The sequence below is a fragment of the Oncorhynchus keta genome, chromosome 15 (genome assembly GCF_023373465.1).
Source record: "Oncorhynchus keta strain PuntledgeMale-10-30-2019 chromosome 15, Oket_V2, whole genome shotgun sequence".
Lineage (NCBI taxonomy): Eukaryota > Metazoa > Chordata > Actinopteri > Salmoniformes > Salmonidae > Oncorhynchus > Oncorhynchus keta.
In genome coordinates, this window is record NC_068435.1 from 27,748,895 (window position 1) to 27,775,528 (window position 26,634).

The 26,634-nt window shown below is 43.0% G+C and overlaps 1 protein-coding gene and 1 long non-coding RNA gene across 3 annotated transcripts in view; one reads left to right on the forward strand and one right to left on the reverse strand.

The window, feature by feature from the left end:
- The window catches only part of LOC118394718 (uncharacterized), a 12,601-nt gene extending 3,401 nt beyond the window's left edge, over positions 1-9,200 (reverse strand). The window contains exon 1 of the long non-coding RNA XR_004827807.2: positions 9,079-9,200. This is a non-coding gene — a long non-coding RNA (uncharacterized LOC118394718). The remainder of the gene's footprint in view (positions 1-9,078) is intronic.
- On the forward strand, positions 9,201-26,634 carry LOC118394717 (biliverdin reductase A-like). 2 transcript variants are annotated; one of them, XM_035788195.2, is made up of 7 exons: positions 9,201-9,350; positions 10,153-10,277; positions 10,596-10,715; positions 13,407-13,504; positions 20,917-21,024; positions 22,012-22,180; positions 22,373-26,634. In XM_035788195.2, the coding sequence occupies exons 2-7, from the start codon at positions 10,159-10,161 to the stop codon at positions 22,644-22,646; spliced, it is 888 nt and encodes a 295-aa protein (XP_035644088.1). In that variant the 5' UTR covers positions 9,201-9,350; positions 10,153-10,158; the 3' UTR covers positions 22,647-26,634. The 2 variants fall into 2 exon arrangements, with proteins under 2 accessions (XP_035644088.1, XP_035644086.1); XM_035788193.2 differs by having other exon boundaries at positions 9,209-9,346.

The window sequence follows — 26,634 nt, forward strand, 5'->3', positions numbered from 1 at the left end:
GCCCGTGGCTGGGGTGTGTGGGGTCCTTGATGCATGCCTTCCAGGCTCTGTCGCAGCCGGCCGTGACCGGGAGACACATGGGTCGGCGCACAATTGGCCCAGCGTCGACCGGGTTAGGGGAGGGTTTGGCCGGTAGGCCAAATAGTTCTTCAATACAAATACAGGTGTATCGAAGAGCCTTCACTGCTGCTCGACCATCCTATTTTTCCAACTTAATTGAGGAAAATACGAACAATCCTAAATGTATTTTTGATATGGTCGCAAAGCTAACTAAAAAGCAGTATTCCCCAAGAGAGGATGGCTTTCACTTCAGCAGTGATAAACTCATGAACTACTTTGACGAAAAGATCATGATCATTAGAAAGCAAATTACGGACTCCTCTTTAAATCTGCGTATTTCTCCAAAGCTCAGTTGTACCGAGTCTGCACAACACTGCCAGGGCCTAGGATCAAGGGAGACACTCAAGTTTTTTAATACTATATCTCTTGACACATTGATGAAAATAGTCATATTCCTCTAAACCTTCAAGCTGCATACTGGACCCTATTCCAACTAAACTACTGAAAGAGCTGCTTCCTATGATTGGACCTCCTATGTTGAACATAAAAAACTGCCCCATTTGCGCCGAATGTGTACCAAACTCACAAAGTTGCAGTAATAAAGCCTCTCTTGAAAAAGCCAAACCTTGACCCAGAAAATAATTTTAAAACTATCGGCCTATATCGAATCTCCCATTCCTCTCAAAAAAAATGAAAAAGCTGTTGCGCAGCAACTCACTGCCTTGCTGAAGACAAACAATGTATACGAAATGCTTCAGTCTGATTTTAGACCCCATCATAGCACTGAGACTGCACTTGTGAAGGTGGTAAATTACCTTTTAATAGCGTCAGACCAAGGCTCTGCATCTGTCCTCGTGCTCCTATACCTTAGTGCTGCTTTTGATACCATCGATCACCACATTCTTTTGGAGAGATTGGAAACCCAAATTGGTCTACACGGACAAGATCTGGCTTGGTTTAGATCTTATCTGTCGGAAAGATATCAGTTTGTCTGATAAATGTTGGTGATCCTCAAGGCTTCGTTTTAGGATGGCTATTGTTTTCCCTATAATTTTTACCTCTCGGTGATGTCAATCGGAAACATAATGTTCACTTTCACTGCTATGCGGACAACACAGTTGTACATTTCGATAAAACATGGTGAAGTCCCAAAATAGCCCTCCTTGGAAGCCTGTGTTTCAGACAGAAGGAAGTAGATGTTCTACTTTTAAACTCGGACAAAACAGAGATGCTAGTTCTTGGTCCCAAGAAACAAAGAGATCTTAATCTGACAATTAATCTTGGTTGTACAGTAGTCTCAAATAAAACTGTGAAGGACCTTGGCGTTACTCTGGACCCCGATCTCTCTTTTGACGAACATATCAAGACTGTTTTAAGGACAGCTTTTTTCCATCTATTTTTCCATACATTGCAAAAATCTGAAACTTTCTGTCCAAAAAAATGGCGCAGAAACATGTATCCATGCTTTTGTCACTTCTAGATTAGACTACTGTAATGCTCTACTTTCCGGCTACCCGGATAAAGCACTAAATAAACTTCAGTTAGTGCTAAACACGGCTGCTAGAATCTTGACTAGAACCCCAAAAATATTATATTACTCCAGTGCTAGCCTCTCTACACTGGCTTCCTGTTAAGGCTAGGGCTGATTTCAAGGTTTTACTGCTAACCTACAAAGCATTACATGGCTTTGCTCCTACCTATCTTACCGATTTGGTCTTGCCGTACATTTCTACACGTACACTATGGTCACAAGACACAGGCCTCAGTATTGTCCCTAGAATTTCTAAGCAAACAGCTGGAGGCAGGGCTTTCTCCTATAGAGCTCCATTTTTATGGAACCTTCTGCCTATCCATGTGAGACGCAGATTCGGTCTCGACCTTTAAGTCTTTATTGAAGACTCATCTCTTCAGTCGGTCCTATGATTGAGTGTAGTCTGGCCCAGGAGTGTGAAGGCGAATGGAAAGGCACTGGAACGACGAACCGCCCTTACTTTCTCTGCCTGTCTGGTTTCCCTCTCTCCACTGGGATTCTCTGCCTCAAATCCTATTACAGGGGCTCAGTCACTGGCTTACTGGTGCTCTTCCAGTGTGTGCGTTGAGTCACTGACGTGATCAGGTTGGCGCCCCTCCCTCGGGTTTGTGCCGTGGGGGAGATCTTCATAGGCTATATTCGGGCTTGTCTCAGGATAGTAGGTTGGTGGTTGAAGATATCCCTCGTGGTGTGGGGGCTGTGCTTTGGCAAAGTGGGTGGGTTTATATCCTGCCTGTTTGGCCCTATCCGAGGGAATCATCGGACAGGGCCACAGTGTCTCCTGACCCCTCCTGTCTCAGCCTCCAGTATTTATGCTGCAATAGTTTGTGACGGGGGGCTAGGGTCAGTCTGTTCAATCTGGAGTATTTCTCCTGTGGGCTGTCCTGTGTGAATTTAAGTATGCTCTCTCTAACTCTCTCTCTTTCAGAGGACCTGAGCACTAGGACCATGCCTCAGGACTACCTGGCCTGATGAGTCCTTGCTGTCCCCAGTCCACCTGGTCGTGCTGCTGCTCCAGTTTCAACTGTTCTCACTGCGGCTATGGAACCCTGACCTGTTCACCGGATGTGCTACTTTGCCCCAGATCTGCTGTTTTCAACTCTCTGGAGACAGCAGGTGCAGAAGAGATACTCTGAATGATCGGCTATGAAAAGCCAGCTGACATTTACTTCTGAGGTGCAGACCTGTTCACTCCTGTTGCACCCTCTATAATCACTGTGATTATTATTATCGGACCCTGCTGGTCATCTATGAATATTTGAACATCTTGGCCATGTTCTGTTATAATCTCCACCCTGCACAGCCAGAAGAGGACTGGCAACCACTCATAGCCTGGTTCCTCTCTAGGTTTCTTCCTAGGTTCTTGCCTTTCTCAGGAGTTTTCCCTAGCCACCGTGCTTCTATACCTGCATTGCTTGCTGTTTGGGGTTTTAGCCTGGGTTTCTGTACAGCACTTTGTGACATCAGCTGATGTAAGAAGGTCTTTATAAATTGATTGATTGACTGGTGTTTTCTTAATCATTTTTTTATCAGTCTTAACATCAACAGTGAAGAGAGACTGGCCAATAAAAATAAAAGACTAAGATGAAAAAAGAACACAGACACTGGACAGAGGAACTCTGCCTAGAAGGCCAGCATCCCGGAGTCGCCTCGTTGATGTTGAGACTGGTGTTTTGCAGGTGCTATTTAATGAAGCTGCCAGTTGAGGACTTGTGAGCCGTCTGTTTCTCAAACTAGACACTCTAAAGTACTTGTCCTCTTGCTCAGTTGTGCACCCGGGCCTCCCACTCCTCTTTCTTATCTGGTTAGAGCCAGTTTGCGCTCTTCTGTGAAGGGAGTAGTACACAGCGCTGTACGATATCTTCAGTTTCTTGGCAATTTCTCGCATGGAATAGCCCTCATTTCTCAGAACAAGAATAGACGGATGAGTTTCAGAAGAAAGTTCTTTGTTTCTGGCCATTATGAGCCTGTAATCAAAAATGCTGATGCTCCAGATACTCAACTAGTCTAAAGAAGGCCAGTTTTATTGCTTCTTTAATCAGAAATACAGTTTTCAGCTGTGCTAACATAAGGGTTTTCTAATGATCAATTAGCCTTTTAAAATGATAAACGTTGATTAGCTAACACAACATGCCATTGGAACACAGGAATGATGGTTGATGATAATGTGCCTCTGTACACCTATGTAGATTATCCATTAAAAATCAGTCATTCCCAGCTTCAGTAGTCATTTAATACATTATCAATGTCTACACTGTATTTTTGATAAATTTCATGTTATTTTAATGGACAAAGAATGTGCTTTTCTTTCAAAAACAGGGACATTTCTAAGTACCCCAAACTTTTGAACGGTAGTGTACATTTGCTACCACCCTAGTATTTTTGTCAGCCATCTTTGCTGAAGAAAGTCTCCAGCCTTGGGTCGCATAGCATCAAATTCATCATGGGAACCACTCGATATGATTGGTCATCGCCCAGCAGTCGCCACTGGTGATTTGCATAAAGTTGGGAAATTTCTTACTTTTTCACCGCCTCCCATGCCACGTTCGCGCCGCACAACGGTCCCCACCCTCTAAGCTTCTCATCACTTTCCTTCCATTGAAAATTAATAGGAAGCGGTGTTTCACTGTGCGGCACCGTGTGCTAGTGTACACGGGGCATTCGGCTCACGTGAGTCCTTTGTGTCTCACTGCCAGTGACACTGGACCTAGCTAGCTAGATAATGTTAGCTATGTTAACCGGGTGCTTTCTTGCCTAGTCATAGCTAGACTACCGATGTTTTACAAACAAAAACACTAGCTAGCTCAATTCATTAACTATTATCACATAGCTAAGTCAATACGGTTAGGTTCTAGCCTAACTGTTAGAGCACAGGTGGCTAGCTAAGATAGATAGCTAACATTAACGTTAGCTGACGTTAATAATGGGCAAAATGAAGCTAGCTGCAATGTCAAAGTAATTAGCAACTGCGATGAACTACAATAGCTACACATTTTTGATATTTTCTCCAGCTGGCCTCGACTGTTAACCACCTGATTGATTTTCACAACGACCGCTGGAAAGACAGGCACCGAGTTCGGCTCGAGCAGCAGCCACCACTGCTGGATTGTGTATTTCTTGTTCCTTTAGAGCAGTGGTTCCTAAACTTTTTATAGTCCCGTACCCCTTCAAACATTCAACCTCCAGCTGCGTACCTGCTCAGTGCACTTTCAATCATTGTAAGCCTGCCACACACACACTATACGATACATTTATTAATCATAAGAATGAGTGTCAGTTTTTGTCACAACCCGGCTCGTGGGAAGTGACAAAGAGCTCTTATAGGACCAGGGCACAAATAATAAGATAATACTAACCGATAATTTTGCTCTTTGTTTAGCCATCTTACATATAAAACCCTATTTGTTCATCAAAAATGGTGAATAACTCACCACAGGTTAATGAGAAGGGTGTGCTTGAAAGGATGCACATAAGTCTGCAATGTTGGGTTTTATTGGAGAGAGTCGGTCTTAAATAATTTTCCACACACAGTCTGTGCCGGTATTTGGGCTTCATGCTAGTGAGGGCCGAGAATCCACTCTCACATAGGTACGTGGTTGCAAAGGGCATCAGTGTCTTAACGAGTGATGTACCGATATGACATTTTTGGCAAATACCGATATCCGATATTTTCCTTGACAAAAAACCTGATACCGATAACCAATATTTAAAATTTTTGCATCCTTTTAAGCATTCTAGTTAAATAGTTAACACACATGGACACAGTGGTCTAAGGCACTGCATCTCAGTACAAGAGGCATCACTACCATCCCTGGTTCGAATCCAGGCTGTGTCACATCCGGACATGATTGGAATCCCATAGGACGCCGTCCGGGTTTGGCCGACATTGTAAATAAGAATTTGTTCTTAACTGACTTGCCTAGTTAAATAAAGGTTGCAAACACACACACACACACACACTGACCAACAAGTTATTTTGTTGTTATTTACATATGTCCCCATTACCAGTAAAATATAATGAAAACATATTTATTTCACTTACTTGCTTGCTGTGCTGTTTTGTTGTTCATTTCATTCTCAATCAGGAATTCTATGGAACGCCGTTTGGGTCCTTGTATGTCAAAAAGATATGTCAAATAACACTATTTGCCGTGTCAAATAAGCTTGTTGACCAATCAGGACCTGAATATGACTGCACGTCGCATAATATTTCAAAGCCTTAATACATTTTTTACGTAGTTATTAAACATTGATTACACTATCACTCGTATTTCATATGTCCCAACGATTCGTCGATACGTATGCTATGATGCTGGTAAAGTTGTCTCACGCACACAGTGCTGGTCATAAAAAAAGCTAGCTAGTTCATGGATGCAAATAATGTTCTTCCCCAAAAACATAGCACAATGACATAATCTGTTTCAGTAGCTATCGTTAGCTAGCTAACTATGCCATTGGAACACAGGAATGGTGGTTGAGCAAAAACTTATATGGTGTATTTTGTCAGGATGTTTCAGCGTTTACCGATAGGCCTACTATAGAAAAATAGGCTATAGCCCATGACACAGATGTGCTGTCTGTCGTGGATCATGTATTCCAAGTCGTCCTAATATTCACATGGCTGTTACGCAAGCCTCTATGAAGAGGGAACGCAACACCCTGCTACAACCAAACTCTCCGTGAAGTGAAAAAGGTATGGACTGTAGGTGCAAGTAAGAATGACAACAGGCAGAATGTGGTACCGTTTACAAGGACCTTATTCCTTCACACGGTAATATGGGGAAAAGGGGCTGGACGGAACCAAAGCAAAGAAAGTAAATCTCAAAGCCCCCCCTCTCCTACAAATTAAACAATTTCACAAACTAAGAAACAAAGGACATCAAATAAGCTCTATCTGAGCAACAAACTCACAAAACATACCAACTCTCAGCAATGAACTCTCAGCAATGAACTCTCAGCAATGAACTCTCTGCAATGAACTCTCTGCAATGAACTCTCTGCAATGAACTCTCTGCAATGAACTCTCTGCAATGAACTCTCTGCAATGAACTCTCTGCAATGAACTCTCTGCAATGAACTCTCTGCAATGAACTCTCTGCAATGAACTCTCTGCAATGAACTCTCTGCAATGAACTCTCTGCAATGAACTCTCTGCAATGAACTCTCTGCAATGAACTCTCTGCAATGAACTCTCTGCAATGAACTCTCTGCAATGAACTCTCTGCAATGAACTCCCTGCAATGAACTCCCTGCAAAATCTCTGCAAAATCTCTGCAATGACCTCCCAGCAAATCTCCCTAGTAAAATCTCTGCAATGACCTCCCAGCAAATCTCTCTCTCCTGAACAGAACACTGGCTTTTATATAGCTTCAGATTGAATGGGTAATTGGAGACAGCTGCGTCTTGACGAGGGGGCGGGGTCAGCTCTCCAATTAGTCATGGAGTCGACCAATCAGCTGCTTGAGGGATTTTAGGAAGCCATTTCCTGAAATAAACACATGCAAATACACAAACTACAACACATAAACTGGGGAACGTAACAATGGCCACCAGTATATGCCTAAAAATTCTTAATGCCATGATATTAAGCCAGGATTGCCCGAAGAACTGAAATTAATAGAATTAGTGTGAGTGGAGTTCCCAAAATAATATGTAATAAAATCTAATGAATTTATAGCATAGATTCTCTACGGTCCTTCTCCATCTAATGGGCTGAATTTTAGCTTGCAAATGTCCCAGCAAATTTTAGGTGAAATTATTACATTAATTCGTTTTTTTCTTTATTCTTCCATCATCTGACGAATAAATACCTCATATATATGGCCTACTTCTGAAAAAGTTAAATTGGGTCAGGTATGCTGAAGTGTACTCGGCTCGAGTACCATTAGCCAGAACCCGAGTATCTTAATATGATTCAGCTGGACTCAGGAAGAGCTCGGCCTGTATGAAGTCCCCCGAGTCGGAGTCGATGCCGAGTCCCTTGATTCAGAATATGCCCGAATCCACCGTGTTGACTGTATCAGACCCAGAGAACACCAGCAAAGACATACTACTTCAAACACAATATAACACTGAAACCCCATTGAAGAACTCACATGTACAGATTTACAATGTATTTATAAAAATGATCTCCATATTCATTTCAGGGTCAAAACCTTGGGATTCTTGTGGCAACATCGCAATCTGGTGTATTTAAAGTGCAATTACAATCGTCGAGGATAAGCGCAACCATGGACAGCACCGTAGCAGACAGTTTAGGATATTCGTTCAAGCAAAGCTTTCTTGTAGTCCGGTGTAAGCATTTTGTTCGAAGACTATTACAACGAACTTAAATGAATTAAAAATTCAGTACTTATAAAATAGAGTTCAGACCTTCATCTAGGTCAGGACAAAAGGAGTCTTAACCATAGACCGTATATAAACCATAGACATTTAGGGTGTTTTCACACAGTCCTATTTCAAGTGAACTCTGGGGTAGAAAAAAAAAAGGAAAAGTTCTCAGTTCTCTTTGTATTCACACCGCCCTTACCTTTGAACAAGGACTGAAACTCTTTTGCCTAAGCACTTCACCTATTTTGTGGTCCGAGTCCTCCTTGCATTTACATTGCTATGTTTAGAAAGGAACCAAGATCTTTTTACAAAATTCAATCAATGTACTGTGGGTTTTTACAAAGTGCAGGACAAGCCATTCCATCAGACTGTGTTATCGGACAGCTAGATATACCTTATACCTACTTACATTTTGGAAGCTAATATATTGCATTTATTTAAAAAGTGAGACATAATTGTAATCAGAAGATACTATTAACATGTAAATATTATCGGTAACAGAATAACTGCAGATTAAATAATGCTGTAATTGACAATTGTACACCCAATTTTGGCTACTGCCCCTTTAAGAGCTAGTATATATTTTGTACCCTATGTTATGATTCTTACCAAACATGTTGTCGTCTTCTCACACTATTCAAACCCCACAATCGAATTAACAGTTAATGAAGCTCTCTTAGCCTATAGATCACATATTGCAAACAAATAATCTGGACTAAAATCTGAATTTTGTGGCACTAATGTGAGGGGCTATGGCAGGGGTTAATGTTGTTGCAGCAGTGTAGTGCGGGAATAATGACAAAAGAACCTGGGTAGTTTTGTGTTCACAGTGTCCTAAAAAAGGGAACCGGACCGCGGAATTCATGCCAACCGAACTCAGACAACCTCTCGTGATGTTCTCAATTTAGGCTCGTTTCGGGGTCTGAGTTCCTTTAGTGTTCACACTGCAAAAAAAATAAACCAACCGCACCGAGTTCACAAAAATTGTCTGTAAGGGACCATGTGATAACACCCTTAGTTAGACTGAGAACATTCGTGTGCCATGGGAGTCGCCATATATTGTTGCATAAACCATCACAAATTTAGCTTGAACAGAAACACATACATATAAACATTCGTGAACAATATATGTAAAGAAACGAAAATATCATCATTACCTAGTGTCATAGCAGGTCTGTATTTGTTTTTTTAACAACAACAAAAATCTAACCACATAACTTCCGACGAGATGTCCATCACGTGAGTAGACTTGATTCACCAATCACCGCGTTCTATGGACGTCACACGCAAGCAGTCAAAAAAACAAACACGTGAGCCGGTTATGAAAGTTATATCACCCCGGCAAGAGCGTCGATTACTTTGTTTAACATAAGCATATTATTCACTTCAACGAGACAAGAGTCTTCAAAGGCAATTCAGAAAAGGGTAGGTAAGGAAATCAAGCTTGAATGTAAACCAGTTTCAATTCAGTACGGAACTAGCTACTCATTCAACGAGGACAGCATTGTTACCTGCAATGCAATATTGTTGATGTCATGTTAGATCATATACTTATCATTATTATGTCAATTATGAATTTCCTGGTCATTGGTCTAGTTTCAAGTTACTTTGTGTAAGGCATTGGAGACCTGAGGGTTCATTTGATGTGTATTTGTAATGATCAGCACCCACAGTGCATCCCAGCCATAATAGCTAGTGCACTTCTGACACTGCACCATTTTCTGACTGATAGGAAGTGAAGAGCTTATCAACTGTGCACTCTGCGTAAAGACCCAAGACACGTTCTGGACAGAGATTCTCAGGAACACAGCAATGTTTTTCTGTATAGTTTTGCTAGTTAAAAAATATAGCAACTGCCATCAATGGAGAATTTAACGATTCAAAATATTTATATGAATTAACTAAATAAATCTGTATTAAAACTGTTGGATCTGTCTGAATTTACAGAAGTGAAACATGGTGTTTTCTTTCTAACCATTTCCTTCCCAACAACCATGTTTCACTTCTGTAAATTCAGACAGATCCAACAGTTTTAATACAGATTTATTTAGTTAATTCATATAAATATTTTGAATCGTTAAATTCTCCATTGATGGCAGTTGCCATATTTTTTAACTAGCAAAACTATACAGAAAAACATTGCTGTGTTCCTGAGAATCTCTGTCCAGAACTGGTCTTGGGTCTTTATGCAGAGTGCATAGTTGATAAGCTCTGACTCTGTCTCTTTGCAGTCAGACATGTTTGGTTCAGTGGTGGTTGGCATTGGGACGGCAGGCTTTGTGAGGATCAGGGACATGCTAGCCCCTCTGCCCTCCAGCGCAGCTGAGAAGCTCAGTGTCAAAGGTTTCATATCCAGGTGAGGTACCAAGACTCATCTCATTGTTTTTTGGACACACTGTGCACAGCAGTGTGTCTAGGTCCATGTGCTGGTTTTGGCAGGAACAATGGGTGTTAAAAAACAATGGTAAAATTCACACACTGAAAAAAAAACTTGATTTTAGTGCTTATTTATTATATGTGCAGTGCAATTAACTTTGCATTGCACATACGAAATAGATATATAGTCACTGTCGTCACAGTCAGCAGCTGGGTCGTGCATACTGTAGCAAACCCTGTGACTATTTCAAAGCATTTTTCCCGTAGTGAATATGACTCTGGTGCTGTCTTCCCATAGGAGGATTCTGGAGGAGCAGCAGGGAGTGAAACAAATCACTGTTGAAGATGCCCTGAGCCGGGACGACATAAAGGTGGCTTTCGTGTGCACCGAAAACGCTGCCCACGAGGAAAACATCAGGTAAAACGCTTTCTCTCTCTCTCAATGACCCCATATGTCTATTATAGTCCTCTGTGGTAATTGTCTAGCTATCCCTTTATCCGTTTTGTTTCTCTCTGAAATGCTCTTACACAAGAGCTATATTTTCACCATGTTACAAATCACCACTAGGAGTCAGCACCCGAACACGTATATTGTCTGTATCAATCCTCAGTTACACTGTTTCCTTTCTTAGTCCTCTGAGGCTCCATCTCGGTGTAAAAACTGTACGTTAATTAACCATTCATTGAACCTGGCCCATTTACTAAACCCTCAGACAAACTGTTGGAGCTAGGAACACAAGCATTTCGCTACACCTGTAATAACATCAGCTAAATATGTGTATGTGACCAATAAAATTTGATTAGATTTAACAGCTCTAGTATATAAGCTATATATTATACAACATTGAGACATATTGTGACACAGTAAATTCAATGTTGTATTACATGTAAAATCCACATAAAATCAATAGTGTAATGTTTGGATTCAAGCTGGACCTTTAGTCTAATAATTTTACCATTTTCAAACTGTTCCCTTTTCATTTTTGTCACCCACTTCCCTTGAAAAACAGTTCGCCCTACAGCCAATTCTGTCGAATCAAAAGAATTTGCAAAAAAACAATCAGATTTCGACAGAAATATGGCTGAGACGCAAAGAAAATTCAAGGAGAGGGGGTACAAAAATGGTCAGATTAACACTGCCATTGAGAAAATTCAAAATAAAACAAGACATGACCTTTTCAAGTTCAGTCTCACAAAAAGAAGAATTATTGTGTTCTAACTACCTGCTATTCAAAGTGCTCTGAATTAAGGGAATCGTTCACAAACATTGCCACATTCTAAGATCCGATGACAGTATCGGTAATGTGTTTTCGGACCCTCCCTTGGTCATATTCTCGCGGGGCAGAAATCTCAGAGATCAACTGGTAAACTCTGATTTACCACCCCAAGATATCCCTGCACAACGTCTATTTGCGCCCCTACTGGATGGAAACTACCAGTGTAATGGCTGTGCTCAATGCAATGGCACTTATAAATATAGATCCTTCAAACACCCCCAAACAGGGAAACAGATCCCAATCAAAGGTGTTATCACATGCTCCACTAAGGCAGTTATTTATCTTCTAACTTGTCCTTGTAAAAAATGATGTGGGTAAAACAAAGTGAGAATTAAAAGTATGAATCTCGGAGCATCGTAGCACCATGCAAAAACTCGACTTACCCAATTGAAGCCAACTTTTTTGGGAGCAAACCATTCGATTTTGTCCCTACGTTATATTGGCATCAAACATGTCACCCTCCCTAGGAGAGGGGGTGACCTCGACAAATTATTGTTAAAACGAGAGGCTGTCTGGATCTTTAATTTAAAGACTCTTGCTCCCTTCGGTCTCAACGTAGACTTTGATCTGAAGCCATTATTGTGATTTTGCTATGGTAAATGTTCGTAGGCTTATTGTATCTGTGATCTTATGCTATTAATTTATGTTTTTTGAATGCTATTTTAATATATGAGAATTAACCAATGATATCAGGCCACGCCTGGCCATGATTAGACACCTGTGTGTGTCCTTTGACACTATATAAACTAGTCACCCCGCAGTGTTTTTCATTATACCCCAATGAAAACAGCTTGTCTGTCGAAACGTTGGTTATTAAATTGTTGCTTCTGAGCTCCTAGAGTGTGCGACTCTCCTTTAATTTTTCAAAAACCCTTTTAATTGCTACCATGCTTATGCTGCAAATGCATTTCATATTTCTTCTGTAAGAAACATTTCAGTGTAGCTGTTTTGATGTACACCACTCAAACCCTGGAGAGGACCACCAAGGCTACAGCTCTCTAATGGCTCTCTTTATGACTGCGAACTGTAGCGTAAACGCACTGAAATTATGGTTTTTACTCTCCCTCTCACTGCTAAATGTACAGAGTGTACAGAGAGGCAGAGATGGGCTATTAAAGAATGGAGAGTTATTTTAGGCTGGTTAATGAGGGTGTTTAGAACATGGCCATCATGTTTCACTGGTAGACAGTTCCAGGCTAATTGTCTAAATGGAACAGCAGGTACTGCCCTTCATACTGTAAAGGGAAAAAAGCCATGAAATGTTATTGAGAACAGCTTTTTCATAGAGGATACTTCATTGTCTTATTTTTTGTCAATTTAATTTGAAGGAAAATTTTGAGAAAGTTACAAGAAGTTTGAAGAGCGGTCAATGTGAAGTTTTCCCAACTCTGAACACGATGGGTTGTTGAAACATTGGGCTCTTATTTTTTTTTATATAATATTTTTATTTCAACTTTATTTACTAGGCACATCAGTTAAGAACAAATTCTTATTTACAATGACGGCTTAACCCTAACGATGCTGGGCCGATTGTGCGCCGCCCTATGGGACTCCCAATCACGGGCTGGTTGTGATACAGCCTGGAATCGAACCAGGTCTGTAGTAACGCATCTAGCACTGAGATGCAGCACCTTAGACCGCTGCGCCACTCGGGAGCCCTTGCTGGTCAGTTTGGTTTACAAAGTTACATTTGAGTTGTGCAACTCCCTAGTACAGGACAGTCCTTGAAATGGAATTTATGTTCTGTTCAAGCGCTGTCTCTTGGACACCCTTCTTGGATACTGTAAAAAACATTTCTCCTATACTATGTTGCATGTCTTAACGGACCATAGGATGTTTCTGGAAGCTGGGAAGCACGTCTGTGTGGAATATCCAATGGCCATGACACACAAGACTGCTGTGGACCTCTGGGACCTGGCTCAGGAAAAAGGTGAGTTGGACAGAATCATTAGAAGATATTTTATAGAGAAGACATGGTGAAGTCTTGATGACATGGTCATGATGATGTAGTAGACGTGTATCTGTGTCAGGGTTTCCGTTTGGAAAATGTGACGCCGGACATTTGATCGGCAGCATTTTAATTGACAGGACATTTGAGGAATTTAATGGCCCCATATGCATTGGGTGTGTAACAAGATTAGGGCGTCTACACACGGTGCTCAGAATGACAGAAATCACATTTAGATGATGGTAAATCATTTTTACACTGTACATACAACTCACTGGACAATGAAAGAAAGTTTATTTGAAAGCCAATTGAACATAATGGTTTCAATGGCATTGAAATTAGATTTTGGCTAGGTTACTTTGAAGCAAGGTAAAACATGCCTCATAACATGAAGTAAAACATTCAGGTTTCACACAATTAAGTTTTCAAAATGCATACTACCACCAGCTCACATTGTAAAGTGTGACGTGCTGAAGCCTGCCTACCGTTGCACATGAATGACGAATGGGAGGCGCGCTTCAATTACCAGTTGAGAAATAAAAATAGTAGCTCTTTTTAATCACGACCATCAAAACTGTTTTTAACATACAATTTCAATGTATTATTGTTGCACAATGATTGGGCTTATAAAAGCACATTTCACTCCAGCAGAAGCAGGAGCTGTAGCAGCAGCTCTTGTGCTGTCTGACAGATTTTTCTGCTTAAGCTAGGCTCTGTATTTGTATGCTGTCTGCGATAACCATTTACCAATAAGCATGACTGGTTAAATGTATTTACATCGACTGGTATTTTTTATCAATTGAATAGTATAAAAAAGTAGTATCACATTTTCATTTCATTTCATTATAGCACAACGGTTTGATTTGTTTGATCGTAGCTAGCTACATAGCTAGCTACATAGCCGTCTGTGTATCAAAGATAATTGTGTAGTCTAGAGCGATTTTCTAGGTTAGCTAGCCAGCTATTGTCGTTCTTTTAACGCAACGTAACGTAATCAACACTGCTAGCTAGCCAGCTAGCCCCCGAATAGCAGCACTGTAGAAACTATTACACTCAACGGAACGACTTGATTAGTGTAGTGTCAACAACGCAGCCACTGCCAGCTAGCCTACAAAGTCAACAACGCAGCCACTGCCAGCTAGCCTACTTCAGCAGTACTGTATCATTTTAATCATTTTAGTCAATAAGATTCTTGCTACGTAAGCTTAACTTTCTGAACATTCGAGACGTGTAGTCCACTTGTCATTCCAATCTCCTTGCATTAGCGTAGCCTCTTCTGTAGCCTGTCAACTATGTGTCTGTCTATACCTGTTCTCTCCTCTCTTCACAGACCATACAAACGCTCCACACCGCGTGGCCACGGCCACCCTAATTTGGTGGTACCAGCGCGCACGACCCACGTGGAGTTCCAGGTCTCCGGTAGCCTCTGGAACTGCCGATCTGCGGCCAACAAGGCAGAGTTCATCTCAGCCTATGCCTCCCTCCAGTCCCTCGACTTCTTGGCACTGACGGAAACATGGATCACCACAGATAACACTGCTACTCCTACTGCTCTCTCTTCGTCCGCCCACGTGTTCTCGCACACCCCGAGAGCTTCTGGTCAGCGGGGTGGTGGCACCGGGATCCTCATCTCTCCCAAGTGGTCATTCTCTCTTTCTCCCCTTACCCATCTGTCTATCGCCTCCTTTGAATTTCATGCTGTCACAGTTACCAGCCCTTTCAAGCTTAACATCCTTATCATTTATCGCCCTCCAGGTCCCCTCGGAGAGTTCATCAATGAGCTTGATGCCTTGATAAGCTCCTTTCCTGAGGACGGCTCACCTCTCACAGTTCTGGGCGACTTTAACCTCCCCACGTCTACCTTTGACTCATTCCTCTCTGCCTCCTTCTTTCCACTCCTCTCCTCTTTTGACCTCACCCTCTCACCTTCCCCCTACTCACAAGGCAGGCAATACGCTCGACCTCATCTTTACTAGATGCTGTTATTCCACTAACCTCATTGCAACTCCCCTCCAAGTCTCCGACCACTACCTTGTATCCTTTTCCCTCTCGCTCTCATCCAACACTTCCCACACTGCCCCTACTCGGATGGTATCGCGCCATCCCAACCTTCGCTCTCTCTCCCCCGCTACTCTCTCCTCTTCCATCCTATCATCTCTTCCCTCTGCTCAAACCTTCTCCAACCTATCTCCTGATTCTGCCTCCTCAACCCTCCTCTCCTCCCTTTCTGCATCCTTTGACTCTCTATGTCCCTTATCCTCCAGGCCGGCTCGGTCCTCCCCTCCCGCTCCGTGGCTCGACGACTCATTGCGAGCTCACAGAACAGGGCTCCGGGCAGCCGAGCGGAAATGGAGGAAAACTCGCCTCCCTGCGGACCTGGCATCCTTTCACTCCCTCCTCTCTACATTTTCCTCCTCTGTCTCTGCTGCTAAAGCCACTTTCTACCACTCTAAATTCCAAGCATCTGCCTCTAACCCTAGGAAGCTCTTTGCCACCTTCTCCTCCCTCCTGAATCCTCCCCCCTCCTCCCTCTCTGCAGATGACTTCGTCAACCATTTTGAAAAGAAGGTCGACGACATCCGATCCTCGTTTGCTAAGTCAAACGACACCGCTGGTTCTGCTCACACTACCCTACCCTGTGCTCTGACCTCTTTCTCCGCTCTCTCTCCAGATGAAATCTCGCGTCTTGTGACGGCCGGCCGCCCAACAACCTGCCCGCTTGACCCTATCCCCTCCTCTCTTCTCCAGACCATTTCCGGAGACCTTCTCCCTTACCTCACCTCGCTCATCAACTCATCCCTGACCGCTGGCTACGTCCCTTCCGTCTTCAAGAGAGCGAGAGTTGCACCCCTTCTGAAAAAACCTACACTCGATCCCTCCGATGTCAACAACTACAGACCAGTATCCCTTCTTTCTTTTCTCTCCAAAACTCTTGAACGTGCCGTCCTTGGCCAGCTCTCCCGCTATCTCTCTCAGAATGACCTTCTTGATCCAAATCAGTCAGGTTTCAAGACTAGTCATTCAACTGAGACTGCTCTTCTCTGTATCACGGAGGCGCTCCGCACTGCTAAAGCTAACTCTCTCTCCTCTGCTCTCATCCTTCTCGACCTATCGGCTTCCTTCGATACTGTGAACCATCAGATCCTCCTCTCCACCCTCTCCGAGTTGGGCATCTCCGGCGCGGCCCACGCTTGGATTGCGTCCTACCTGACAGGTCGCTCCTACCAGGTGGCGTGGTGAGAATCTGTCTCCTCACCACGCGCTCTCACCACTGGTGTCCCCCAGGGCTCTGTTCTAGGCCCTCTCCTATTCTCGCTATACACCAAGTCACTTGGCTCTGTCATAACCTCACATGGTCTCTCCTATCATTGCTATGCAGACGACACATAATTCATCTTCTCCTTTCCCCCTTCTGATGACCAGGTGGCGAATCGCATCTCTGCATGTCTGGCAGACATATCAGTGTGGATGACGGATCACCACCTCAAGCTGAACCTCGGCAAGACGGAGCTGCTCTTCCTCCCGGGGAAGGACTGCCCGTTCCATGATCTCGCCATCACGGTTGACAACTCCATTGTGTCCTCCTCCCAGAGCGCTAAGAACCTTGGCGTGATCCTGGACAACACCCTGTTGTTCTCAACTAACATCAAGGCGGTGGCCCGTTCCTGTAGGTTCATGCTCTACAACAGGGGTCCCCAAACTTTTTCCTGTGAGGGCCACATAACTTTTCCCTTCTCTGATGGGGGGCCGGTGTCAGTTTGTAACAGAAAAAGTGTGACGATCGTAGGGGAGCTTAAAAAATGTATTGTTTTCCAGAAAGCCACACATAACCAAATAACCCTTTCCAGGTTCTTTACAGAAAAAAAGTCAGGAAACAAATAATAACACTATTAATGAAATAAATAATAACTAAATAACCCTCTCTGAGTTCTTCACAGAAAAAACAGGAAATAAATAATAACTAAATAACTCTCTCTGGGTTCTTCATAGAAAAAAAGCCATGGAACATTAACTTTCTGTCGTGCCATGCACAATCTTAACAGATAAAAGTTCAGCTCAGTTGTCAGAGCAGAATCTCTCTGACACATATGAGCAGTCTCTTAAAGTTCTTGTGTTCCTTCCTTATAATCCTTTTGTAGGTTCCAGTAGGCTTGTAGACACCGCTGTTTGCAGCTCTCTCTCATCAACTTCCCTGTGAAAACCACAAAAGAAGCAGGTTGAGAAACTGAACTAAGTGATACAGCACCTACACAGCACAATACATTTCACTACCAGTATGGTTGTAAAGATGGATTTTATCCCAGTAGATTTTATTATGATTATATTTGTTTATGCTCAGAATGACTCATTCAAGTCAGAAAAGTGAGCTTACGTATGTTCATCAATGTGAACTGTGGGCCTGCATCTGGCTGGTGAGAAGTTGAATATCAGGTTCCATTCTAGTTACAGCCAGTCTCAAGCACTGATGCAAATGTTCATCTGTCAATCTTGATCTCATCGGGGTTTTCAGCAGTTTCATGCGAGAAAAGGTTTTCTCGCAGATATACGTGCTGCCAAAAACTGTGGACATTTTCATTGCGTGTTTTTTGATGTTTGGATATGTGTCGTTTGGGAGGGCGGCATAGAAGTCAATGAGACTGTTGGGCTTGAATGCGTCTTTCAGAACATCACAGTTCTGTAACTCAGCCAACTCAAACTGATATGAAGGCTGGGCTTCATCAATGTCGGCAACAACGGGGTTCTGAAAAAGACGGATTTCTTTTGCATGAACATGTAGTTCACTGAATCGCACACCGAACTCCGCCTTCAGCATTTCCAGTGCTTCCACGCACTTTTCAGCTGGGAACGGGACCGCTGGGTTCTCTGTCGACAGGTTTTGGGTAGCAGGAAGATGGACGAAGTTGCGCTTTTTCACTTGTTCCAAAAGCAGCGCTAATTTCACCTCAAATGCTTTTATGTGTGAATACATGTCGCAAATGAGTTTCCCCTCGCCTTGTAGCTGCAAGTTAAGGCTGTTAAGTATTTCTGTCACGTCTGTTAAAAATGCGAGGTGCCATTTACATTCTGGGTCGATCAGCTCTGGGACCGTTTTGTCTTTTAAATGAAGAAATGTGTTAATTTCGGGTAGCAGCTCGTAAAAACGCCTCAACTCTGCCCCGGCTCAGCCATCGGACCTCTGTGTAGTACAGCACATCTCCGTGCGTAGACTCCAGTTCAGACAGGAATTCTTGGAACTGCCTGTGTTTAAGTCCCTTTGCTCTGATGAAGTTTATGCACGACACCACAACCTTCATTACAGAATCCCACGTCAACACTTTGCAGCACAGTGCTTGCTGGTGAATTAGGCAGTGGACTCGTAGCGGGGCGGTGAGACCCCTTTTTCCAACTCCCGGTTCATGCGTCCTATTAGACCGCGAGTTTCGCCCACCATGCTAGGAGCCCCGTCAGTCGTGATGCTAGCTAGCTTTGACCAGTCCAGGTCCAACTTCTCCATGGTTTGGCACACTTTGTCAAAAATATCCTAATAATAATAATAATAATATATGCCATTTAGCAGACGCTTTTATCCAAAGCGACTTACAGTCATGTGTGCATACATTCGACGTATGGGTGGTCCCGGGAATCGAACCCACTACCCTGGCGTTACAAGCGCCATGCTCTACCAACTGAGCTACAGAAGGACCATCCTCTCCCGTTGTAGTCCCTTTGAGACTTTGGAGGGCTGCCAGCTCCTCGCATATCTCAAAGTTTGCGCTAACTCCACGAATAAAAATGAGCAGTTGCGCTGTGTCTTGCACGTCCGTGCTCTCATCCAGTGCTAATGAAAAAAAGTCAAATTCTTTCGTCTTCTGCTGCAGCTGGGCATATACATTACTCCCGATTTCTTCAACGCGTCTGGTGATTGTACTCGCCGACAGACTTACGGCATTAAATGCATCTTTCTTCCCGGGACACACCTCCTCCGCGACAGCATCCATACATTTCTTAACAAACTCTCCGTCAGTGAAAGGCTTACCGCTTCTTGCTATCAGTTTAGCAACCCGAAAGCTGGCCCGAACGGATGCCTGGTTCAGCTGAGCTTGGCGTACAAATGTATTCTGCTGAGATAGTAGTCCACTTTTTAGCTTTGAGAGTTTGTCTGCTCGTATTTGGCCTTGCAAGCTATCGTACTTGTCTTTGTGACGGGATTCATAGTGTCGGCGAAGATTGTATTCTTTGAATACCGCCACCGTCTCTTGACAGATGAGACAAACAGCCTTTTCTTTGCATTGAACAAAAAAATAATCGTTTGTCCACTGCAGGTTAAATACCCTGCATTCTGAATCAATTTTTCTCTTACCTAACCTTTTCGCCATTATTCCGTTCTCTCTATGACAGGGCCGGGCCTAGGATTTTTTTTCTGGAGGCCAAATAGGAAAAAAATTTGATAGCGTCTCTGGTATTGTTCAGAGGGCCGGGCCAAATGTGCTGACGGGCCGTATCCGGCCCGCGGGCCGTAGTTTCTACAACATCCGCAGAGTACGACCCTGCCTCACACAGGAAGCGGCGCAGGTCCTAATCCAGGCACTTGTCATCTCCCGTCTGGATTACTGCAACTCGCTGTTGGCTGGGCTCCCTGCCTGTGCCATTAAACCCCTACAACTCATCCAGAACGGCGCAGCCCGTCTGGTGTTCAACCTTCCCAAGTTCTCTCACGTCACCCCGCTCCTCCGCTCTCTCCACTGGCTTCCAGTTGAAGCTCGCATCCGCTACAAGACCATGGTGCTTGCCTACGGAGCTGTGAGGGGAACGGCACCTCAGTACCTCCCGGCTCTGATCAGGCCCTACACCCAAACAAGGGCACTGCGTTCATCCACCTCTGGCCTGCTCGCCTCCCTACCACTGAGGAAGTACAGTTCCCGCTCAGCCCAGTCAAAACTGTTCGCTGCTCTGGCCCCCCAATGGTGGAACAAACTCCCTCACGACGCCAGGACAGCGGAGTCAATCACCACCTTCCGGAGACACCTGAAACCCCACCTCTTTAAGGAATACCTAGGATAGGATAAAGTAATCCTTCTCACCCCCCCCCCCCCTTAAAAGATTTAGATGCACTATTGTAAAGTGGCTGTTCCACTGGATGTCATAAGGTGAATGCACCAATTTGTAAGTCGCTCTGGATAAGAGCGTCTGCTAAATGACTTAAATGTAAATGTAAAAAGCATTATTTCACAATTCAATTTTTTTTTCTTTTCTCCCTGACAATTGGCCGGAACCAGTTTTATTTTTGGGCTTTTCATATTTTTTGGGGTGGCCAAAAGCCAGGCTATTACAGGCTAATGGAAACCCTGATCTGTGTATCTTAATAACTACTGATCACCTACGTATTTAAAGTTCTATGTCTTCTATGTTCCTAGGAGTGGTCCTGCATGAGGAGCACATAGAACTCCTGACAGCTGACTTCAAGCAGCTGAAGAAGGACGTAGCAGGGAAAAGGCTGGAGGAGGGATTCCTTCACTTCACAGGTGAGACGGAGACTGGAATTGAGAATATAGCACAAATCCCAGGTGAAAACACAACCGTGATACACGAAGGCCCCAGCACTACTGATACAGACATCACCTCAAATACAATATTTGCTACAGAAACTTAACTGCATAGCATGTATCAAATTGATGTGCATCATCCAGGTAACAGGCTTTGGGATGAATATTTAATTCCAGAGCTTTTGATGTAATGAAGGCTCCCATCAAAGCGACTTGTGAAATGTTGTGTTTTCATTCTCCACAGTACACGTGTTGGGTTTGATGTGAAAGAGAGCCTGCCTGTGGAGTGAGGCAGGCAGGCTGGTCTCTGGTGTGAAATACAGAAGGGTGTTGTTGATGAAATCCAGAGGTGTGTCAAATGGTACTGTATTTCCTACATAGTGCGCTAGTTTTGTCATTAGTAGTGCGCTACATAGGGAATAGGGTGCCATTTGGGATGTTGACTAGCTCTGTCCTATTTCATCAGAGCCTCGCAGCTGGGGAAGAGGCAAGTGAATGCATATGAATGGACTTCTCCTAAAGCACCCATGATTGAATAATAAATCATAGTTATCGACTCCACACGCTTCACATAACCTCAGATGACAGACAGTATTTTATAGCAGCTGCCTGTTGACCAAGAATGGAAGTCGGAGCTTAGTGGAGAGACTGGAGGAGTAAGAGGGAGTAGTTTCTCTTAAATTTGAGTCAGGGCAGTTTTCGTAGTTCAACTGTAGGAGGCAGCAAGTGCAAAATTAAATGTAACATCTGTTGGGATATTCACTTCAATGGTTCATTAATTTTATGCATAATGGTGACATATACTGCAACAGCACCACACCAGTTTATGTACTGTCGGAATGTGATGAAATACAAAATCAATACAAAGGGCATAATGTGAGCAGAGGATGATTTACATGAGCCATTGGATTACATGTCCCATTACAACCACTTCTGACTGTAGTTTTCCTGTGTGTCTCACAATAGGAGGTCCTCTGAAGCCGGGCTTTGGTTTTCCAGCTTTCAGTGGCATCGCCCGGCTCACCTGGCTGGTCGATCTGTTTGGAGAGCTGTCTGTCACCGCTGCCAGCATGGAGGAAGACCAGCAGAACAAGTACATGAAGATGACTGCTCAACTCATAACCAAAGAGCAGAAGTATGTACTCTCTACTCCATTGGATTAATCAAATAAACAAATCAGATAAGTCCTTTCACAACATCTCAAACTTAGCTATTCTGCCAGTACAAAACTTAATTGCCTTTATTACATCTAGAAATACTGGTAGTCCACGCTGAAACGTTGGGTTAACTATACCCCTCTATCTATTCTATTATGGATTTATTACAGGCCTCTCACGTGGATTGAGGAGTGGGCTCCCGGCCTGTCTAGGGCCAAAGACATCAACTTCCGCTTTGACTCATGCACCATCACCCAGCTGCCCCCAGCCACCAGGGAGCCGGTGGGTATCTTTATGCAGGACTTGGTGCTCTTCAGTCAGAAGCTGCTGGGCCAGGTGCCCCGTGACCAGCTCCATGCAGAGCGCCGCAGGGTCCTCCACTGTCTAGAGCTGGCTGACCGCATCCAGCAGCTGAGCCTGCAGGGCTCAGCCCAGGAGACCTAGAAACTAGCAGCCTACCGAGGGGCCCCAGCAGCCTACCGAGGGGCCCCAGCAGCCTACCAAGGGTTGTGAAATTACAGTAACTTTCCCAAAATTCCCAGGTTTTCCAGAATTTTGCAACGCTTAACCTACTGGTGGATGTCCAAGCGTACAAGATCCATCCATAAACCTTCTACAGTAAAGCTACTGTAACATGCTGTACTGTAGACATACGCTCAGCGCATCTTTGAAATGTTAAGGTATTTTATGTGTTTCAGAAACAAATTGGTTTCAGAGGCTGCATTTACACAGCAGCCCAATTCTGATATGTTTTCCACTAATTGGTCTTTTGATCTAGCCTGACGACTCAAACTAAATTCGTCCACTGCTCTATATACTTCAGTCTGAGACTGCCGTCATTGAAGTCGTTTGTAGTGACGTCAAAATGAGGGGTTTTGTACAATACAAAGTAATAAGCGATTGGATCATCTCTAGCCAATGACACATTTTCAAAATGCCACTTTACCCACATGTGTTCTGGCTGGGGAGGTACTCCGATCCTGACTCATTGCAGAAAAGAAGCTAACATCCGTGTGTGTGGCGTACTGTAGAATTTGACCTAAGCAAGGAGTTTGGGTAGCCAGGAAATGTTTGACCGATCACATCAGATCTTTTCACATCAGATCTTTTTCAGAATTATACTTCTTTGGGGTATTTTTCACCCCTTATTTCTCCCCAATTGGTAGTAGTTAGTCTTGTCTCATCGCTGCAACTCTCATATGGACTTGGGAGAGACAAGGGTGCAAGTAGAAATACTGGTGTGCAAAAGAGCAGAAAAACAAATATGGGGATGAGGTTAGGTAGTTGGTTGGATGGGCTATTTACAGATGGGCTGTGTACATCTGCAGCGATCGGTAAGCTGCTCTGACAGCTGACGCTTAAAGTTGGTGAGGGAGATAATGGGCTGCCTGTGTAAACTCAGCCTAAGGCATGTCGGCTTATTATTTTAGGGTTAGGCTGTTACTACAGACCACATCTTAACATTGGTGGAAGGTCAGTTGATATATAGTTTGATGTTTGCATTGTTACTTATTGAAGTTAATCTACATTACAGTTGAATGTACTGTAACATTCCTGTGGTTGATCACAGCTCATGGTGCTTTATCATTGGCTGTTGTGCTTTACTTATCTCATATGACATTTTAATATTGACATGTTGTGCAGGCAGAAGTGTAAGGCAAAACAGTGACATACTGATCAATGGATTTATTTGTATTTTTTTATTTAACCTTTAATTAACTAGGCATGTCAGTTAAGAACAAATTCTTATTTACAATGACGGTCTACATGTTTAAATCATTAACACCGTACAATGGGTGTTTGTATGATACCTCAGGTAAATAGTATCTCGGATAGCTTTGGCAAGTGAAAGTGTGTTATTTACACTGCAACTGCAACATTGTCAGTGGACTGCAATTGACACATCTGTTTAGTTGTTTTAAAGTAGCAATCCAGCCTCCTTTTTTACCTAATTTAACACCTGATTTACTTAACAAAAGGCATATCTCAATAGGTGGTCCAGGCAAGTCCTGACATTGCACAAGTGGGGGGTGGGCCTTTCCTCTTTTGTTCTCTTTCTCCTATTGTTCCCCAAGAAAGGGAGAGGCAGATGAAATCACGGCTTCCCACCGGACTGACTCTTTGATTGCCCTACTCCTTGACGTTTGCAGTTGTCTAAAAAACACTATTTTACTCTTTCTAATCTTTAGTTTGTGTACTTTATTGTATTTATACATGGGATATTGCTTTTCAACAGTACAAGTTCAAAAATCAATCGGAGGACATATTACAGGGGCATTGCAGTTAACTTGATTTAGATGTGTTTGTAATGTCTGGAATTTCAGCCTGTTCAGGTGGGATGGAACTTTTGGACCGCATCATGACTTCACACCGCTTCCCTGGTTTTAGCACTAAATCATTCACTAGCTTGTTCCCTTAGTTGTAGTTTGCGCAATACGCTTCCTTTCCTTTTTCTTTGTTTCAAACCAGTATTGCAAGGATCTCAAAATTAGCTGTTCACCATAATAAGTATTCTACTTAATTCTAGGATGCTGACAGACTGAATTTGTTCATTGGCCTGCTCTGTTCCCTCCCATTGTTATCCATTCATGCCAGTCCCATATAATGATGTACAGTGGGCTCCAAAATTACTGGCACCCCTGACTGGCAATGCACAAACAATACTTAAAAAAATATAAACAATATAATTATATAGATAAACTCAAAATACCAACATGTGAGAAATACTGTACATTATTGTTTCAATGGAACCAACCAAAATCATTCAATTATTTAATACAAAATACATTTAACCAAAATCAAGGTTTCATAATTATTGGCACTCCTCATTTAGTACTTAGTGCAACCACCTCTGGCAAGGATAACAGCATGGAGTCTTTTCCTGTAATGTTTGACAAGGTTAAGGAACACATTTGGAGTGATTTTGGACCATTCCTCTATGCAGATCCTTCACATTCTTGGGTTTGCGCTTATCAACTGTCCTCTTCCACTCAGCCCACAAGTTTTCCATTGGATTGAGGTCCGGCCACTGAGATGGCCATGGCAGAACATTGATTTGGTCGTCACAGAACCATTTCTGTGTGGATCTTGAGGTATGTTTCAGGTCATTGTCTTGTTGGAAAGTCCACCATGGCCAAGTCCTAGCCTTCTGGCAGAGGCAACCATATTGTCAGCCAAAATTGCCTGATACTTGGTAGAATTCATTATGCCATCAATCTTAACCAGTGCCCCTGGACCTCTGGAATTAAAACAGCCCCAAAACATCACTGACCCACCTACATATTTCACCATGGGTATGAGGTGCCTCTCCTTGTAGGCATCTCTGTTTTGACGCCAAACATGCCAATGCTGTATCTGACCAAAGCGTTCAATTTTGGTCTCATCTGACCAGAGCACTTTCTTCCAGTCATAATTTAATTGACGTTTGGCAAACCCCAAGCACTTGCGTCTGTGTCTTGGGATCAGAATGGTCTTTCTTCTGGCAACCCTTCCAAAGAGCCTGTGGATGTGGAGGTGGCGTCTGATGGTGCTCTTTGAAACCTGGTGACCCAAAGACTCCACCAAGGCCTGCAATTCTTTCACAGTGATTCTTGGGGATTTTGTTGCTTCTCTCACCATCCTGGGGGGCAAAATGCATTTGCGTCCTCTACCCGTGAGGTTTTCAACTGTTCCATATCTTTTGAATGTTCTAATAATTGCCCTGACAGTGCTCAGTGGTATATTCTCAGTGGTATATCAATTGTGGATCGTCTTGTAGCCATTACCAGATTTATGAAGGTCTACGACCACCTGTCTCTTTTGAACTACCAGTTCTTTTGTTTTCTTCATGGTGTTGGATGACAGTGGGATATTGCATGTGTGTTACCTAATTTGTATACCCTAGTGAAACAGGAAGTGATGTATTGGCTCAATATAGTTCCTTAGGGCTTAGATAAACTTAAATAAGTGGAATTTAATTTGTGGTTTAATTTTGGTAGATGTTATTTACAATAATCTTTAAGGGTGCCATTAATTGTGAAACCTTGATTTGGAGGACATTGATCAATTATTTTGGTTGGTTCCATTGAAACATTAATAAAGTACAGTATTTCTCACATGTTGGTCTTTTGAGTTTCTCTATAATTATATTGTTTATATTTGTTTAAGCATTGTTTGTGCATTGCCAGTCAGGGATGCCAGTCATTTTGGAGCCCACTGTATATGTCTACAATATTACACAAGTATTCACTACCCAGTGAGTGCAGTTTGGCCACTTTAACTGGGTGTCACTAGTGTTATTAGCCATTTATATGTAGAGAAAATTACATTTAACAGTTTGAGGGAGAATTGTACTATTATATTGAATTATAATGCCTGAATGTTTTAATAATGTGTGTATTGTAACTGTGTATAATTTGCAATAAAATTGATAATTTGCAGTTTCCCATATTAA

Bases quoted from the DNA above. Each gene is read 5' to 3' on its own strand.
- LOC118394717 (XM_035788195.2), top strand. From the start codon at position 10,159: ATGTTTGGTTCAGTGGTGGTTGGCATTGGGACGGCAGGCTTTGTGAGG. The intron at 13,505-20,916 runs GTGAGTTGGACA...CTATGTTCCTAG, and splicing joins GGACCTGGCTCAGGAAAAAG to GAGTGGTCCTGCATGAGGAG. The intron at 21,025-22,011 runs GTGAGACGGAGA...GTCTCACAATAG, and splicing joins GGGATTCCTTCACTTCACAG to GAGGTCCTCTGAAGCCGGGC.